Consider the following 19275-nt stretch of genomic DNA (forward strand, 5'->3'; position numbering starts at 1 on the left):
CAATCTAACACCACTACTATTAACCCGATAATAAACTTTTATTTGAATCAAGTGTAATTAAGATTAGGAAATACTAATTTTGCGCTTTAAAAAAAATAACCCAAACCGTCCTGCTCCCGCCCCCCAAAAAATGCTCTGGGTTTTAATCGATGCTACTTTTACAAAGATACACAGCAAAGCTCTTAGCTCTGTATATGTGGTCTTCTAAATCCCTGATTTTGACCTTTAGGGATTTTTCTTTGTTAATTACAATTGTATGTTGTGAACTACACATAAAACATACGCAAGTATTACATTTTCTGGATTTAAGGTCTGACTGGAAGCAGTTACTACTTTTTGCCTCTACAATTAACTGTGGATCATAAGCGATATGCAGCTTGGGCACTGTTGCTGGTATACAAGGAAAACTGGTTTATGTACACTTAGGGCTAGGGTTTGCTACATGGGGACAATTAAAAAAAGGTAACATGAATTAATTTTTAAAGTGTCTGATTAAATTATTTAATCTCCTATTCTTTTCAGAATTAAATACACCTTAATTTAGTTTAGTTTAATTACTAGAGTGAAGTAAATTAAATCAAATCAAAGGCCAGCTTAATTCAGGATGGGTGTTTACAAGTGTCTTCAAATTACTCAGTCCAATTTAAATTCAGGCATTTATTTAATTTGATGAACTTTTCTGAATGTCCCTGTGTAAAAAGCTGCCTGTAAGAACAACTTTTTTTGGTAAACGTGCCTGCCTTAATGTGTGCATTTTTGTAGTCTCCTCCTGTTCTGTTTCCAGTTGTATGCTTCATCCTGTAGTTTTATTGTTGTATTACATTTTATTTACAGTGTTAAATATGATCTCTTCACAATCATTCCTGTGAAATTTATTATTGGAAACTCTCTAATTTTACTTCAGAAATGAATGGGCAGAATGCACAGGGTGATACTATGTTTTCTATTCTTAAACAGAAAACCTTTGCTAGAAAATAGACTCATTGCAACAAGGTTTTCTTTCTGTTTAACTTAAACCATATTTCTGCAAAGGGGTTCTCCAGCTTATGGTTACGTTACTTTGAAGACCTGGGATTTAAATAAAGGCCTGCTTCTGTTCTTTCAGGTTTGTCGACAAGATCTCCTTTGACTGTATTACTACAAGGATTTAGTCCCGTAACATTTACATTTCAAACATACTGACTTTTGTTATGAGGATAGGCAAACAGGAAAATCACATATGTATTTATTCTAATTATTTTAATTGATTTACCCACATCCACATCTCTGAGAATAACAGTTGCGCTGAGACTCAGTTCTGCTTGTGATCAGGGATAACTGTTCCTGAGTTTAGGAATGACTTTGTAAATGCTTCCCCAGATCTTGTTGGGTCAGAAGCATAACCACTGTTCTGTTTGTGTTTGTGTTTCGGTAGGATGATGAAGTGGTTCTGCAGTGCACTGCAACTGTTCACAAGGAGCAACAGAAATTGTGCCTTGCTGCAGAAGGATTTGGCAACAGGCTTTGCTTTTTGGAATCCACATCAAATTCTAAGGTATTGCTGAGTGTTTTAAGTGTCATGTATGAAGTAAGGATACAGCTATAATATTGCTTGCTTTGATGTACTGTACACAAATCAAATCTATTAATAACATAAGGAATATTTAATTCCCCTTCAAAGTTTAATTGTTCCTTTGTCATGGCCCTTTGGCTGGACTCTAGTGCTGTGCTTTCTGTTTTAGACTCACTTTAAAACTAGTTAGCTGCAGAAGTCCGTCTCAGTAATATGCTCGTTATTTTGATTGTCTGAACTCAGTTGTAGTAAGCCACAGTGCAATTTTTGTGTGCTGCAATTCAAAGACACATTTCATTACTCTTATTTTAACTCCTCAGGAAAGAGAGCAATTATTCTGTTTGCGATAAGGCTTTATTCTGTGACATTTATGTTGAGATGATTATTACTTTAAGTCCTTCTAAGTCCCTGAGCAGAGTAATAGTGCAAGTATCAAAATTATCTCGTCTAATCAGTTTGTTATCTAAGCCTACTATAACTCTGCTATATATGCAGTAGATACTGTAGTCTGAAAAATTAACTTTGCTATTTGTTGCAAAGGAGGGGTTTTGTTTCATGATCACACATGCTCAAATAAATGTTTTGAAGACAAAAATGTGCCTTCTGAGGGCAGAACTGATTCTGTGACCAAAGTAATGGGTATACTTGGACATTTTATTTATACAAAGGGAAGAATGTTGCTTAACATATTTATTTTTTCTTCAGCTACAATATAAATGTTTGATGAGAAAATAAAATAAAGACATCTAGAAAGATTTAGAAGAAAAAATGATGTTTTTTATCTTGCCACCTTCCATAACATTACTTTGATTCTGTCTGATACATTGCAGAGTAATGCTTCATTTTCTGTCTCATCATTTGGAATGTATTATTCATAATAATAAATTTTTCACTAGGATATTAATGATTCATTATAATAGCAGTGATCTTGATGAATTCATTCATGCCACTCTGTTTTAAGTGAATCTTTTTAACAATAAAAATGTGCTGGGATAGAAGTGGTTGCTGTGCTAGTTGCCTGTGAGGCCAGAAAAATCTATTTAATGAATTTATTATCATTCAGTAAGTTTGGGTATTAAATCTACAGTCTCTCTCTCTCACTATATAAAACTCCTGAACGTTCTTGTCTTTAAGGAATACAGTGTAAATTTCATATTGGTTTCCTATGCTTGCTTGTTGATGCTGCTTTTTCTCCGTGTTTTGTGAAACAATATTTATTCTGCTCATTCTGCATGAGCTTGGGGAAAAAAAGCAAACAAAGGAAAACCCATGCAGCTCATCCTTGTTTTAATTTTTAAGGGCTGACAGTTTCTAGGATTAGCTCCTTTGAAGTCATTTGGAGATATAAATGCTGAGGGAGCCATAAAATTACCAAATCCTTAAAGCAAACTTGACGGTAAATAAGGGAAAATAAACTCTTTTTTTTTTTTCCCTAATGTCCGTGTCCGTACAATGTTACTATTGCATTATATAAGGAAGAGCATAGAAAATATTACAAGAGGCATATGATAATTTGTAAAAGGTTCCAGCAGAGTTCTTGAGCCAGTTAAAATATTTCCCTGCATGCCTGAGAGACTATTGTCCAGTTGTAATGGGATTGTGATGCACTTTAAGGCAAACAGTAGCGTGGCATCTGAATTACAGCCAGGTATCAAGGACAAGGTATGAAACCAAACACCAGTAATAGGCCAAACACAAGTGACAGACCTCAGCTATCATCCTGGAATTGCATTCTTGAGAATGACTGACACAGTCCCCTGCTTTTCTCCAATATCTTTCAAGTTGTGGCTCCTGGTGCTGTAGCTGATGTTTTATTAGCACAGCTTATTCGCATCCACTTTCTTGCCCTAGAATCATTGAATAATTCACACTACAAAAATAATGGTCAAATTGAAGATACATATATTGATAGAATACTTTGGCACCTACTGACTATTAATACTTATCCCGTTACAACAATAACACTGGCAGGCCCATTATAAGAATTGCTTGATGAATTTTATTTTTTTCTGTTCAAGTTTACAACACAAGTGTTTCTTTGGAGGTTCATGTAGATTCCCTCAGCGAGGGAGAACAGCAGATTTTGAAAACATCATACTAACAAAAGATGGATGATGGTAGTTGAGCTAAATTAGCAAACTAATAATAAGCATTATCAGTTCACATGTGTTCACATTTCAAAACTGTTTCCAAATTCAAGTTTCTTCACTTCTTTTGGAAGCAATCCATGCTTGTCAAATCACTTTATTGAGCAAAAATGTCCTCTTTATTTCTTAGCTCTGCAAATCTATTGTTTTTCTGTATAGCTTGTAAGGTGTTTGAATTTTAAATAAGGAATTCCTTGATATTTGGAGCTACATTACATCTTGTTTTTAGGCTTGAGGTTGGTTTCTTTGTAGCAAATGGAGGGACATCTTTCACTATTAAATTTGATATGGGACTCTCTGAGAAGAGAGTCTTATCACAAAGAGGCATTTTATGGAATCAAATTTCAAAGTACAGTTATATTTCTAAGTTTGTGAAAGTTTTTGTGCATTGGTTTGATCATTCTTACAGTAAGAGAGTTAAGTTGGGGTTGTTCAGCCTGGAGAAGAGAAGGCTCTGGGGAGACCTTATAGCAGCCTTCCAGTGCCTGAAGGGGCCTACAGAAAAGCTGGAGAGGGACTGTTTACAAGGGCATGGAGTGACAGGACAAGGGGTAATGGCTTTAAGCTGAAGGAGGGTAGGTTAGAATAGATATTAGGAAGAAATTCTTCCCTGTGAGGGTGGTGAGGCACTGGAACAGGTTGCCCAGAGAAGCTGTGGCTGCCCCATCCCTGGCAGTGTTCAAGGCCAGGTTGGATGGGGCTTTGGGCAACCTGGTCTAGTGGAGGGTGTCCCTGCCCATGGCAGGGGGGTTGGAACTAGATGATCTTTAAGGTCCCTTCCAATTCAAACCATTCTGTGATTCTATATGTTCTAGCAAGTGCTGAGCAAAGGAGATAAACAAGAATTCCAGGCTACACAACTTTCAGTACAGCACGGGAGGCTCTTGCCCTTCTTTGCTGCCAGGGCACACTGAGGGCTCACGCCCACCTTGCTGCCCACAGGTCCTTTTCTGCAAAGCTGCCCCCCAGGCAGTCAGACCCCAGGCTGGGTCAGAGCGTACTGGCTCTTCGTACAGCAAAGGTATTCTTGATTTAAAATGAATTATTTGATCCAGTGATTGGATTGCAGTTCTGATGGACACACAGAGAGACTAGATTCTGTATTAGTGATAGCAATAGCCTTGGATAAATCAGGGATGTGTCTTTGTGACAATTCCTTTGAGTTCTGCCAGGGACTACTCTCTAGCTTTGGCTGATAATGGGGTAAAAACTGTTTTGCACTTTATACTGTCTTCATTTCATTCATTGTTTTAACTTGGGAAGGCAAGTAAGATTAGTTGCTACACTTACTCTGTAAATGCAGTTTATCTGCTACTTTCAGGAGTATAGCTTCCTAATTTTTGTTCAGAGCATGTCACCAAATTCCTCAAAATGATCCCATATCTTCAAGAGCAAAATAATAGATAAACAAAATGTCAGGTCTAAATGATGTGTAATTTTATTGATAGGAGGCAGTTCTTAAAACAACCAGCCTGGGGTGAGATAAACACATGACTACCTCATCTATAGAGGTGTAGTAGCTCAAGTGAAAAATAATTATATTTCAATCTCTACCAATTTCAGAGCAGATCTATCTCAAAATAGATGTTCTAGGGATAGGTTACACATTCCAAATGTATAAGAATATCAAAATTTTTTTTACATTCAAAAAGTTGCAACAACAAGAATAACAAAACTCAGAAATGACATGCTGAAGACAAAATTTAAATTGCTTAGCTTCTTTATCTCATCCCATTATTTCTCCAGCAGGCCTTGTTAAATCTATAGCATAAATTTTAATTTCTTAAGTAAAAAGAAGAAAATAAGGGATGGATGCCAGAAAAAAAAGCCAAAAAACCCATAAACTTTTTTGACAATGGTCTGTAAATAATTTTATTTCATCAGTTTGCTGTACTTTTAACACTATTCCTTGTGTGGCAGACCATCCCTTTTATTAAAACAAGAATTATGAATAGTTAACTTATCTCAATGACTAGTGAGATCTATTTCTTTACACTTGAAAATTAGATTGTTGCTTTAAATATGTAAACAGATTGCTAATACGAGGAAGTCCATTCATTAAAAGATTACGCTCTCTGCTATTGAAGTAATTTTTCTTTAGACCTAAATAATGCATGGAGCATTGAAAAGCAAACAAGCTGGAGCTGTGTTTTAAGAGCTCCTGGAAACTATACCTGTCCAGGGTGCAGAATGAAAAATATTCAGCTCTGGGCCAGTCACAAATGTGGTTTTGTTCCCTTTTGAACCACTGCAGAGCACTGAGAGTGAGTTATGCTTTTCTAGTGGCATAAGGTGGTGGTTTTTCTCTCGTTTTTATGGCAGGTGGTAACTCACATTCTTTAATTCCACGATGCTCTGAGATATAGAAGAACTACTTTACATCGATAAAAAGGGCCAATAAAACCCATTTTATTTTATTTTTCCTCTTGAGCTCTCACCAATTTGGACTTGAGAGAGGCAAGGATAACATAGTGAGGGTTTTTGAAGATCTGAAAAAACCTCCTACATTTTTAAAATTTTTTCCTCTTTTTAAAAATTTTTTTTAAGAAGGCAGTGCAATGTGTGATGCTATGGTTTGTACTTTCCACTGAGCTGTGAATGACATTATATATAATAAGTTACAGTGAGAGAAGAGTCCAAAAGCTTATTATACCCTTAATAATTCTATTTATAAAGTGAGGAAGGGCTTCACCTGAAGGTAGGATTTTGATAACATTGTTCCATTTTTGCTGTGGAAGAGTCACTTTTCTCCTGTGACAGGGCATGGTTGCAACACTAGGAAAGGTTCTGCAGATGTCCTGCTGGACTGGTGTAGGGCAGTCGGCCGAGGCTGGCTGCTTCGTGACCCAGAGGTACATATATCAATGATGTTCCATTCTTTGCTGGTCCCTAGATGCTACTGTTATGTGAGGGGGTAGAAAACAAAGCCTGATGGTAAGACTGGCACGCTATTTCTTGTGCTGCCAAGTACCAGTTATTTGAGGTTTTCCTTTGCCCTTTTTTTGGTCTGTTTTCAACAGGTAGGTGAATCAGCAGGAGCTGGACAGGTGGCTATGCTGGAAGGGAAGAGGAGAATGAGGGGAGGGAGGGTAGAGAAAGATGGTCACCTGGTGCAGACAAGGTTACAAGGAAGTATGATTCTCCACGATTTACACAATAAATGTCCACGTCAGCAGTCAAATTCTATACGGATGCATCTAGAAAAGGGTGTCATCCCGAACGGTGGGCAGGGACACTGACTGGCCTGAGCTCCTGTACCCTGGTTGCCTCTGGGAGAAAAACACTTTTCTCTGTTTGTCTTTCAGAGGATGAGATCTGAAGGCTTTTTTTTTTTTTTCTCTTGTACATCAAACACTTGAGCATGTTCTCGGTGGCCAAGGCAAATAATCTTTCTGACTCCAGAGAAACTGAGTCTGGAACTCATTCTGACAGCTGAGAAACAATACCCGTGCTGTGTACGGTTTTTGATTGTGTAAATCCAAATGTATAAAAAAGGCACGTGGTGTCCATTAATGTATGGATGCAAGTAGATGCTTTTTGAGCATTACTGACATAATGAAATACTAAGTTTTTTTAAAACTGAATTGACACTGACAAATCAAATCAGTGTTGTCTGCTTGCATTTATAGTTGATTGTTCTGGGAATCTGTGATACAGTAAGGTGGGGTTTTTTTTGATTTTTAATAGTTGCTGTGGTTCTTTTCTGTGCTTCTGTTTCCATTTCATCCTTCTAAAAAAGTTAAAAAAGACTGTCAGGGCTTTGGCAAGGCTTTGTAGCTGCACCTCCAAGGCCATTTTAATTGCCCTTGTGTCATGTTGCCAAAATGAATGTTCATATTTAATGGCAAAGATGGCACTTAATCTTACGTAATCTCATGTTCAGAGGACTCCATTTAGCAGACGTCACTAAAATAATTGATTTTAATAATTTAAATGAAGATTTGGTAATAAATTTATGCATACTTACATGTTACTTGCCCTACTTTACATATATTATTTAGACGTAGGTAGAGGAAATCTTCATAGGCGTAGATCAGACAGGATTTTGTTCAATGAAATGTTCTTTCCCAGTAAAATGCTTCTCTACAGAAGCAATGTAAATAAGAACATAGTGTGTTTCACTACATTTGTATGTAGTTTATGTAATACATAATTTATATAATTGTAAATCTTATATTTATTATTTATGTATATCAAATTCAATTTTTATTCCTTTTCAATCTTGTCTAAATCCTGAGCCTAAATGCAGGCTTGTACCCGTATCCATCAGATCTGACTGTGATCCTTGCGCTTAATCCCACAAACCAATGTAATTATTTCTTGACACAGAAAGTGAATAATTTAAAATCAATATGTGAAACATTCAGACTATGAAAGACACTGGGTCAGATCTCCATGCATGTAAAGCAGCAACAGAAATATGGCTTTATATCAGCTGAAAATTGTGTGCAGTCTTAGCAGACATAATAATACAGTTTAGCATGTTTGTACTGTCATCTGTAATGCAGGTAGTTTTTAAAAAGTAAACAAGATGTGTGATATCATGCAAGGCATCACAGATTAAATAGTGTAATTATAATATATCCAATCTAGGAAATCTTATTATTCTTAGTGTTCAGATTGTATCTCCTGTTGCAGCAGATATCTGGAATTTGAAATACATACAGGAATGGCTTATTCTGATCTTACAGAAATGTTCATAATCATCAGATCTAGTGTTGTCAGAGATATACATTGAGGTTTAGCTTAACAAGGCACTGTTTACTACTGAAAAGGAATTAAAAGCTCTTCCTATCTACAAAATGTACCATTACAAATGTGAAAGTTTCTTTTTCAATCACATGAACTTATTTGATATTTGAAAGTATGATATTACTATAGGCCAGTTTTCTGGATACATCTACCTGGTTTATTGGGGATAACTCTGCATGCTTAATATTAGTGATTTAGACTCCATGGGGTTTTATTATAAGACTTAAAATGTATTGTGTACTTGGGATTTTTTTTTTGTCAAAATATATTTTAGAAATATGAAAGACTATTATCAATAAAGAGCTTAAAAAGAACCTCCAAAGGAAAGTATGTGCCGGTAAAGTGCATGACATATAACCTGAAAATGTAGCAACAAAAGCTGAAAGATAGAATCAACATAATTTTGTAGTTAAGGGGAATCAGTTAGGTGATGATAATACTCCAAGTGATGGTACTGAAAGAAAAAGTAGTACGTATGATATGCATGCATATGTTATGTCTGTTAGCAGCTAACCAATGCAAGACAAATTTTAAAATTCTTATTTTATTTTTAATGATGTGTTTCATACTGTTAGTAACATAGGCCATCCAGTCAAGAAACTTAACCCAAAGCTGCATAATTTGTGTAATTTAACAAACAAAACATGAATTGTAAGTTCTCCAGTCAAATATGTAGTTTGCAATTTTCTTCATTATCTAAATGTCTGTTAAAAGCAAACAAACTCTAAAAGTTTACAGAAACACATATGATGGTGGCTGATGTGTTGGGGGTGTTTTTGGTTGTGGTTGTTTGTTTTTTTTTTTATTGTAGGGGAACAGATGTAGGAATTCAACTACTGGTATGTGAAGACAACCTGAAAAATCCCATTAAATCAGTTTTCCTTTATAACCATATATCCCAGTAACTGTTTAGGCCTCTCATTATTTAAAGATTAAAATATAAAAAGAAGCAGATACTATGCTGGAAAATCTTGTCTGAGATACAACTGTGACACAAGCACCGTGATGTAAGAAGGTCAGATAGGTGGTGTACAATCCTGTAATTGGTTTGGTGAGTTTTCTGCAGGCTTCTGAAAACATGCCAATTTGCTGTCATTTAGCTTCCGAGTCCTACTTTTTTAATACTATTCCTGTTAAAAAGGAGAGTTGCTATTATTGCTCAATGGCTTTATCTATTTGCATTTTGAACATTCTGTTCAAAGCAATGCCCTCACACAATTGTATAGGTGATGGGTTTTGGTGGTTGGGGTTTTTTTCTCCCCCATTTAGTATAAAAGCCTTGGGACTAAGTATTAAGGACTGGAAACAGATTATTTGCCTTCACCAAATACACTAACTATACTAAAATACCATAAGAAAGTAATCAAAAGATAAATAAAGTGATATATAGAGCAAAGCCAGAATATTTTGAAGTGGGAGTTTGTATTTGCTATACATTCACATCTGATAAAATTTACAAGCGATAGCTGCTCAATGCAAGCACAGCCCTGGCAGCTTCGGGCTTGCCGCATTACCCGGGGTAGCTGAACATCACAAGGTTACACAATGGCATATTCTGGTAAGTCCTCTAGAGCTCAGCATTTTAAATATGTTCTCTGATGGGTTTATAGCAGAATGTACTTCATTAGTAGACACAGAGTAGTTACAAAGCAGTTGTTTGAATTTTAATTAGGCTGATATGTAGCTATAAATCTGAAAACCTGAAAAAACAGACAGATTCATAATCTGTTTCAAGCTGAGAACACATGAAATTGCAAAAGCTTATTTTAAGCCCTTTAGACAGACGTTATATAAAAGTAGCAGTTTCAAATTGGCTATGCAGCCTTGCTCAACACTGGAAATCATGGTATTGTTACTTTGCACTCGGTGTTTTTAAGCACTGTTGGGCTGAATCTCGCTCAGCAGACTATCCTGGTTTCAGCTGGGACAGAGTTAATTTTCTTCCTAGCAGCTGGCATAGTGCTGTGTTTTGGATTTAGAATGAGAATAATGTTGATAACACACTGATGTTTTAGTTGTTGCCAAGCAGTCAAGGACTTCTCGGCTTCTCACGCTGCCCTGCCAACGAGAAGGCGGGAGGCACCCAAGAAGCTGGGAGGGGACACAGCCAGGACAGCTGACCCAAACTGGCCAAAGGGATATTCCATACCATACGATGTCATGCTCAGTATATAACTGAGGGGTGGGCTGGGAGTGGGCGGCTCAGGAACCAGCAGAGCATCAGGTCCAAGCGGTGAGCGATTGTGATGTGCATCACTTGTTTTGTATTGTTATTATTATTAACATATACAAATACAAACATAACTTTTTCTGGTTTCACAAACAAAAGAACAGTTGCTTTGTTTTGCATTAAAAAACAGAGGCCAGATGGTAAATAAAGCAGTTATAGTTTCGAAGAGTATAAATAAATGCAGAAAGTTGGAGTTCAGGCTGCTTTTACCGGGTGTTTAATTATTTTTCAATAATTGCTGGAAGTTTACTGTTTGGAAAAAACCCCAGCCACCCTGTAGATGAGAGTGATGGACCTGCAGCTGATACATGAACCACACGGACACCTTCAGTCTGTTTTTTCTTACTGAACCAACTTGTCTGTAATAGCTGGAGGATGGAAATAATTCTGTGTTTTCCCACAGTGTGATTAGTAGCTTCAGATGTCCTTCCTCGCTGTCTTGTTTTGGCCTGGCCTTTTCAAATACCATTTATAAGCCAAAAGGAGTTTTACGGTTCTCTGTGCCTCAGTGCAAGGATGTTGTAAAGCAGTGATTGTGTGCAGTCTACTTTTGTACTGCGTTCAATCTGCTAGTTGGCGAGTTGTGTGAGCTGGAAGGTGTGGAAGTGAATGTTCCGCTTAACTGAGCGTGAGACAGTTTTTCTTGTCTTACAGAAAGTGATATTCTTGTAAATATAGTGAGTCCTGTGAATAATACTAATCAATGTTTTTGATTCTTCTTCTTATTCTTTAACTCCTTCGAAGTTCTCTCTTCCTCCCTAGGGGATATAAAGAATGTATTTAGGAGTTGGAAGCTTGTTCCATCTTCCAGGTGTTTGTACTCTTTTCTTGACATATTTACAAAGATAGCATCCACCAAAAGGTTGCCTTTCCGTGAGAACTGACTTTTTATACGCTGTTAAAAAATGCATAGGCAACTAATGTCACTGGGCTGATTTCAAACGACTGGATACAGTCTTCCCTTAATAAGCCTGTAAACTCTATCTCTGGCCCACATCTAAATGTCCTTTAACAGTAACAAGGAGTTAGGAATTTCAGGTTTTCTTGGTGTTTCTCCAAGTCTTGACCAGCTCTAGTTGCACGGTACAATGTTTACAGCTGGTGATAAGACAATTATCAAGGGAAATGTCAATCAAAATCAGTAACAGCCATTGTTCAAATGCATTTAGATAATATAGGATGAATTAGTTTAGATAGTTTAGGATGCTTGAAGGTCAAGGTGTGTATTGATCATTAAAAGACAGAACAGGGACGAGTTATTTCTATATGAAGGAAAATGCCTTCATCAAAAAAGCAGGCACAGGACTTGCATGAGAAGGTTGGACAGAGGTCCTAGAAAGCAAACAAACAGTCTGCTCAGTGCAGTGTGAGGTATGAACGGACTTGCCAAGAAACCATTCAAGTGCCCATTATTCAATAAATTGGAAAGTCCAGTAATACAGAATTTCTTTCTCCAGTGTGTATAAATTAATTAAGTATTAGGCAATACAAAAAAGTCCCTAGAAATGAAGTACAATTGCAACAAGGTCGTATTTTAAATAAGAGTCATGCCTTGTGTGTTTAGCCTTTGTAAGAGTAAAGCTTAATACGCTTTGAGTGCCATGTTAGATATGTGATTTGGTCAGTAGTACACTAACAATTAATTTGACCTCTTTTAGCTGATACAGTTGCAAGTATGTGTACAGATTAATTACAATAAAAGTCTCACTTTATAAACTCAAAATGGCAAAAGAATTCTTTCCCATTGTGTATGTTTCCAGTTTATTTATAAGGGAGGTTAGCTGTATTTACAGTTTCCATTAAAGCTCTTATTTTCACGTACACATAACTGTCCACATAATTCTTATTAGAATTGTTTTATTTCTATAGAAAAGGTGAATTCCTTAGGAGAATTAATTATGAAGAGTTCTAGTTATTTTGGAAAATTTGCAAGAATGTGGAATTTTTTGTATTTTTTTTTTTTTTTTAGAAAGGCATTTGAAAGGTTACGTTAAATCCTCAGCGTAGACATGCACCTTAGTAGAGGAGTGGAACATCTTTGCTTGGTAAGGGGAAAGTTGAGATATTGGTAAAATGAAATTAAAAGCATCAAGAAAATAACACGTGGTTGCGCATAATAGATAGCTGCAAAGGTCTTGATACTGTAGTTAACCTCTTAATGTGATGTCAAAATGTGAAATTTTGCAAAGGAAGAACTTGAATACTCTCAAGGAGGAAACTCCAGATTGGTGAATGATGCAAATGAACGTGAGAGTCGCACGTAGGGGTAATATCCGTAAACTTCTTGTTACGCTCCCTCCTTGAACCTGTATTTAAGAGTAGCAGGAAAAGAGTAAAAGTTCACGTAGTTTGCCACCTCCTTGAGACTGGCTTTTCCAACTCTGAATTTTTAAGCCTCTTGCTTTATTACCTCTTGCATAATTCACTTCTGAGGCAGGTGGGCTGTTTGCTGGGAAATGCACGTGGGTATTTCTGTCTAGAGGGTACTTTGCGGCAGCTTTTTGTGCTGGTGTTTTACTGAATGGTAAGCTGAGAGTCTTTTAAAGCAGTAGTTGTTTGCTTAATGGCTTAGTAATGATATTTTGGCACCTTAAACAAAAAAGGACAAGATTTGAATCTTTAAGAAGCTGAACTAATTAGTCTTCCAAGCTTTTTGATTTTGTAGTTAATAAAGATGCATAGTAAAATAAGTGCTTATTTTTTACATCATGCAGTATATGCTCAAATGCACAGTCAAGCAGGGCCTTTATACATTTACAGATTTATAGAGAAACCACAATTTCTGAGTCTACTTGGTGAGATTTTTTTTTTTTTTAAATAGATATTTATGTTTGAAAGTGTTATTGAACTTTTTATGTGTAGTGAAACTCTGACAGTATATGTCCCTAAATCCATGAAGAATTTCCTAGTTTACTCTTAGGACTCCTCAAGTCTTTCTGTCCCTGACCCAAATATCTGCTGGAGTTTCTCTAAGACCACAAAAATTTCATTATTAAATATGTATTTTTCTGAGTGAGCAACTTTCAATATATCATTCTAATTGATTTACTTTACATTACAGAGGTGAATGTGTACACCTTTTAAGATAAATATAGTATAATTTTTGATGCAATTATTATTTTAAATGAGGTAAATCAGATCAAAACAGTCTGGGATGTAAAATAATCTGGGGAACGTTACACCCAGCCTGAATCAGAATGGACCTACTACCCGTAAAAGACATATAACAAGAGGGACAAAATGAATTAAAGAACTGAGGTATGGTACTCTATTCATCTTAATAAAATGGCTTTATAAATGATTATTTTTTTTGCTAGCCAGCAGGGGCTCGCACACCTAAATTTGAAGGAAGCACAGCTAGCTTCTGTAATGCTGGTGGGACATACTGAAAATTCTGTGGGCAATTGCATTTAATTTGTTCTGAATAATTTCTTTAATTGAATTAAGCACATGAATGACTATTGACTCAAAACAGAATATATGCATTATTCATTTTAGTGATAAAAACTGATTTATTTTACATATGTGTAAAGAAAATATTGACTGTAAATATGCAATTTAGTACTGTAAGTGCCTAAGTGCATTGTTGCATCTTGCCACAAAGGATTTTGATAGCTGTGTATATTTTGCTACTTCGAAACTGTGTTGCCCAGGAAAGAGCTGATGATGCATCTCCTTTCCTTCGTTTAAGGACAAGTCAGAGGTGACTCAGAGCATAAATTCCCAGTTGCCCTTTCCAGCAATATTAGATAGGCACCAATCTTCCTAGTTACACAGGTTGACTATTGATTTCAGCAACATAAAATGGAAAGCATAATAGTTGAAAACTTACAATAAAATCCTTAGATGTTAGAATTTGGTGTCCCTTATTATGTTTTATAGTTGATAGCTTATGACATAAATAAGCAGGTTTTGCTTCTCTTAGGCATATTGTTTCATGTTCACTGCAAAGTGAATGAATTGCTCATTAGAGTTGGTGCAGGGTAGTCTAGAAAGGTTCGTATTTATATTTATTTGGATTTCACTTCTATGTGTTATAATTCCACTGTGAAGATTTCAGCTATGGGATAAATTTAACAATAAGAGAATCTCTGCAAATAATGTTCTATTGGTTATTATGCGGAGGTAAGATTTCTGCTGAGACAGGTCAGGCCGTGTCAGTTATTACCGCCACAAAAAATGTGCACATTTGCCCTGCCTGCTTGATCCTGAAAGATTATAGGATTCCTACTTTGAAATATGATTGTTGTAATGTGCACGATTTATAATAAATCTGGTCAGAGATTAGGAAGATTTTCCTGCTGGGTGTCTGCTATGCTTCCGAGAAAAGGGCAAACTAGTGGTTTTTTTAAAGATCATCTTTCTGATGCTGCAAGAATCCAAGGGTAGCCTCTTCCTTCCAAGTTCGAAAGCAATAGTACTCTCCCAACTGATAATATCCTGGATTTTTCCATTACTTGTTGCAGTTGCTACAAATACATCATCTCTAAGAATAAAAGGGAACTGTAAAGTTTTGAATATTACACATAAGATTAGCATAATGAAGTAGAATTTGCCGGATCAGCATGAAGTTAAACAAAAAATGTTTTGTTAATTTGGATGTGTGCCTAGAACCTCTGTAGGACTGTTGATCCTACGAGATTTTTCTATTTTATTAATTAGCATGAAATTTTCCTAATTACCTTAAAAATGAACACGTTTACAGTGCGTTATGGTGATATGCTATTAGCTAATGTTCGTCTAAGCTTCTGGCTGCAGCAGTTCACGTTGTAATGACTGTTGAGTTGATTGACCTGGTTTGTCCATCGGGGCTGAAGTGAAGTTGTATGGCTCCTTACCCAATATCACTTTTTTCTATTGCTAAGAGTTTTAAATTTTCAGAGAATAGATAAAAAGGAGCGACAGCTTTCAGTAATGTAGATACACTGGACTTATGTATAGTTAGAAAGGAGACCAGAGGGAGAGACAGAAGATAAGAGGAAGAAACCTCTTTACTTATCCTTTTTAGAGATGGAATGAGTGAGGCGCTAAATCCATGAAGAAAGTACACATCATACCGGGAATTACAACTTCCAAGCAGTTAAGACAGTCTGCTCTGTTAATAATAGCCTCATGACCCTTCACAGCTCTCAGGATCAAAGTTGTTTCCAAAGAGCAAAAACTGAAAAATTGTAACATAAAACTTTGACACTGTTTGCAAGCATAAAAGAAGAGCATAGTTGTACTTATGGAACAACAGCCTAAGTAGAAATAGATTTCGTATAGATTTTTAAAGGAGATGGTGAGGGGAGAAAAGCCCGAGAAAGAGTTTACTTCTGAAAGTTGTTATACCATCAGCTTGTACAGCTTGTTTCAGGGAACACATTTTTCTTTGCCCATGAATTGTTCTACTGTGACCAGCAGATGACATTCACTATCTGGAAATAAGAGTAGGAAAGGATTTTGGTCTTCGCTGTTGTAGTAACTCACATGGAGATAAAAGCTGGTAGCTCCTGATTAGACATAGACTATTGCTGCTAAGTGTTTATCTTTGATATATCAACAGAAAGCATGCTCAGTTTATCGAGGTTTTTTTTTTCATTACTGGGTTTGTCAAATCTAACACTTCATTTGTGAGAGAATTCAGCACTCAGAAATGTGGACAAAATAGGAAAACTTGGTATATGTGACCACAAGAAAAGAATCTTTTTTAAAAAAAAATTTAACACAATCAGTTGTTTAGGTCAGGTGAACAAGATATGGTAAAATACAGGTGATCAGCATGTAGTGGCATAGGCAACCAACATGATTCAAAAGAACCACTAAGGGCTTGGAGCTCTCTTGTGTTCTAGGCTTTGAAAATGAATTGATTGTCCTGTACTTGGGTGTGACCTCAATTCCGCAACAAGCTCTTCTTCCCTTTCTTGGTCTCCTTTTCCCTTGGTGGGTTTTTTTTTTTTTATTGTATTTTTATTCTGGACCTATTCTGGTTTCATACTCCTGGAATTCCTGTGAGTTTTCCGGTTTTGTCCCCTGAAACAGCTGTCCTGTGAACAAGGGATCTTTAGAGCTTTTCATTGTTAACAAGAAACTTCTCAGTATGTGAAAAATGACATTTTCCAGGAAGTAGAACTTGAGTGGATTTTCATAGTTTTTCCTAGAAAAAGTGAAAAGCATACTTGTGACAAAAGACCACTCCCTTGTTAAACCACACTTCCAAAAACCTGAGGACATTGCAGTTTTTAGATATAGTAACATAAAAAGTTATGAATGTTGAAAACGTTTCTGCCTTTGATGGAAACAACTGTTTTGTATGAAACATCCTATAAATGCTCAGTCTTTTGCAGGTGGCTTGTATAGAAAGTGATGGTTTCAGACTGGAATAGTCATAAGCAGCTGAAGGCAAGTTTTTGTAGGAGGTGGCCAGGCAACCTTCACAGTCTGCTAATGATAAACATGCAGGAGCTTGACACTGTTATTGAAAGGTCCTCTCTTCTAGAACTGAAACTCGAAGACTCATAATTCATTCGCTGTCTTTTCTGTTTTGGGATTTGGTGAATATGATTCATCCTATTGGGCTGACGGGACTTGTCGTCAGAGCCGTATATTTCTGTACAGGGTCCATCTTTTTGATGACAAGCTTGAAAACATGGAAAGCTATGCCTTCCACATAGAGTCCTAGAAATAAATGTTTTTACTTGGTAATATTGAGTATGTTTCATCAGTGTCACCAGACAGAATCTCATTTCAATAGAAAGGACTGCCAAAAAGACTGAGAGGTATAAATTTAAATGTAACTTGAAAATAGACGATGGGTTCAGTTTCTTTCAGGCTACTCCCACAAATAGGGGTACAGATGTTTTGCTTAAATTCTGTACTAAAATTAATTTTTTGAATCCTCCTACTTGAATTCTCAAAGTTAGGCATCTAATAAATGTGCTACTTTTAAAAAAAGTTATGAACACCCACATCTCATTTTTCGATAATGATACAAACTGTGGATGCTTTGTAAATCAGGCTGCTTAGTTAAGTGTTTTTTTAGGCACTGATGTGTGAATATTTAGTATACAGTTTGAGACGAAATACCTACAAGTCCATTTAGAATTTCGTTAGAAGAGAAATAAAAATATCCACGAGCCGAGAAAAACAACTAGGAAGCTTGCAAAGAACTAGGAGGAGAGGTAAAGCTGCTGCTTCTTAGAGAGTGAAGTGAGTTCGCTGATGTGATTTATTATTCTTCAGTCTTGTACTAATATTTATGAGGGACAGAAGTTCAGCTTACATTCACAGCATTATATGCATCATATTATATGAGCAGGTCATATGTTATTGTGGCTTGTTGGCACTGTGTGATCATCAGAGTAATGACAGCAGCACTGAGTTTTGCTTCTTGGCCTCTTGCTTTCATTGTCATCGCATTGGAGTATGGTATGCTTGTAAATAATAATTCACTAAAAACTGAAATAGTGCGTAATGAATACGTCCAGTATCCACGATTCAGTTGTGGGCTAGAGTTAGAGGTATTTTTAAAATGCATTTGAAAAGCTTTGCTCAAAACACCTTTTTAATAAAGGGTATGATTAATTTGCAAATCTGCCTCCCACAGAGTAAAGCATAATTTACTATGCAGATATTACTCCAGAAAATTAGTGTACACAATAAATATAGTTTAAAATGACAGGAAAAATACAAAATAATTCTCAAATTTTCTAAAGAATCCAGCAATACTCCAGTAATATATATGCTTTAATAATTGTAGATAACAATTACATTATCTTAATTTGTGTCATTTTACTGACTGTAGGTGCTATTACAAATAATGATGAAAGTTCAATAGAAAAAGTTAATAGTAATTTATTATTTTTCTCCTAGCAGTACGGAATCTCCTTTTGAAATTGAATATACAATTTTTAGTTTATTTGTGTTATAATCTATTTTTTAACAAGCTACTTGCATATTAAGCTGTAATTTATGACTGACTAGATTGTCTAGACAAATAATTGACAAAACCCAAATCTTATAAACAAGAACTAGCAGAGAAATGAGTAATATTTTAAGCTCTGAGGAATACTGGAGTTTGTACTTTTTAAATCACCACGTATATTTTATGTTAAAAAGCATTAAAATATAATTGATTTTGCAAATGTGTAAAAAATAATTGAAAATAAATTGTTTGGAATACTGCCATTGTTTATCAGAATTTTCCAGTGATCTTTTGGATCAAAGATAAGTGATACAGATTCCCTGGACTATCCAGGGACCTCATTACTTATTCTGTCACAAAACAACAAAAAAAAAACTTTTGGAATATGAACTATTTTTCCATGCCTTCATTTAGAAAGTTACTGCAGCAAAGATGAATACAATAAAAATTGGTGGAAATTAAGGTTGAGGATTACCAACATGGCTATTTATGTCTCTGCTTTAGAGTACTGATCATTGCTTGGGCATATAAATTGTGTTCTGCTCTCAAATTAAGAATTTATTATAACCATAAAACCATTGAAAATTTCCAGCTACTTACAGATTGGTTTTGTATGTATTAAAAGTGCATTGGTGGGTGGTTGTTAGACATGTAGCAAAATATTTCTTTAACATTCTTTATTAATTATTTG

The 19275-nt window shown here is 35.9% G+C and overlaps 1 protein-coding gene across 7 annotated transcripts in view; it reads left to right on the forward strand.

The window, feature by feature from the left end:
* RYR2 (ryanodine receptor 2) overlaps positions 1 to 19275 on the forward strand; it is a 428642-nt gene that overhangs the window by 108562 nt on the left and 300805 nt on the right. For all 7 annotated transcript variants that reach the window (XM_054819177.1, XM_054819181.1, XM_054819182.1 and 4 more), the window contains one exon: positions 1415 to 1534. In XM_054819177.1, the coding sequence (XP_054675152.1) occupies positions 1415 to 1534 (120 nt within the window). The remainder of the gene's footprint in view (positions 1 to 1414; positions 1535 to 19275) is intronic.

The sequence above is a fragment of the Grus americana genome, chromosome 3 (assembly GCF_028858705.1).
Source record: "Grus americana isolate bGruAme1 chromosome 3, bGruAme1.mat, whole genome shotgun sequence".
Classification (NCBI taxonomy): Eukaryota; Metazoa; Chordata; class Aves; order Gruiformes; family Gruidae; genus Grus; species Grus americana.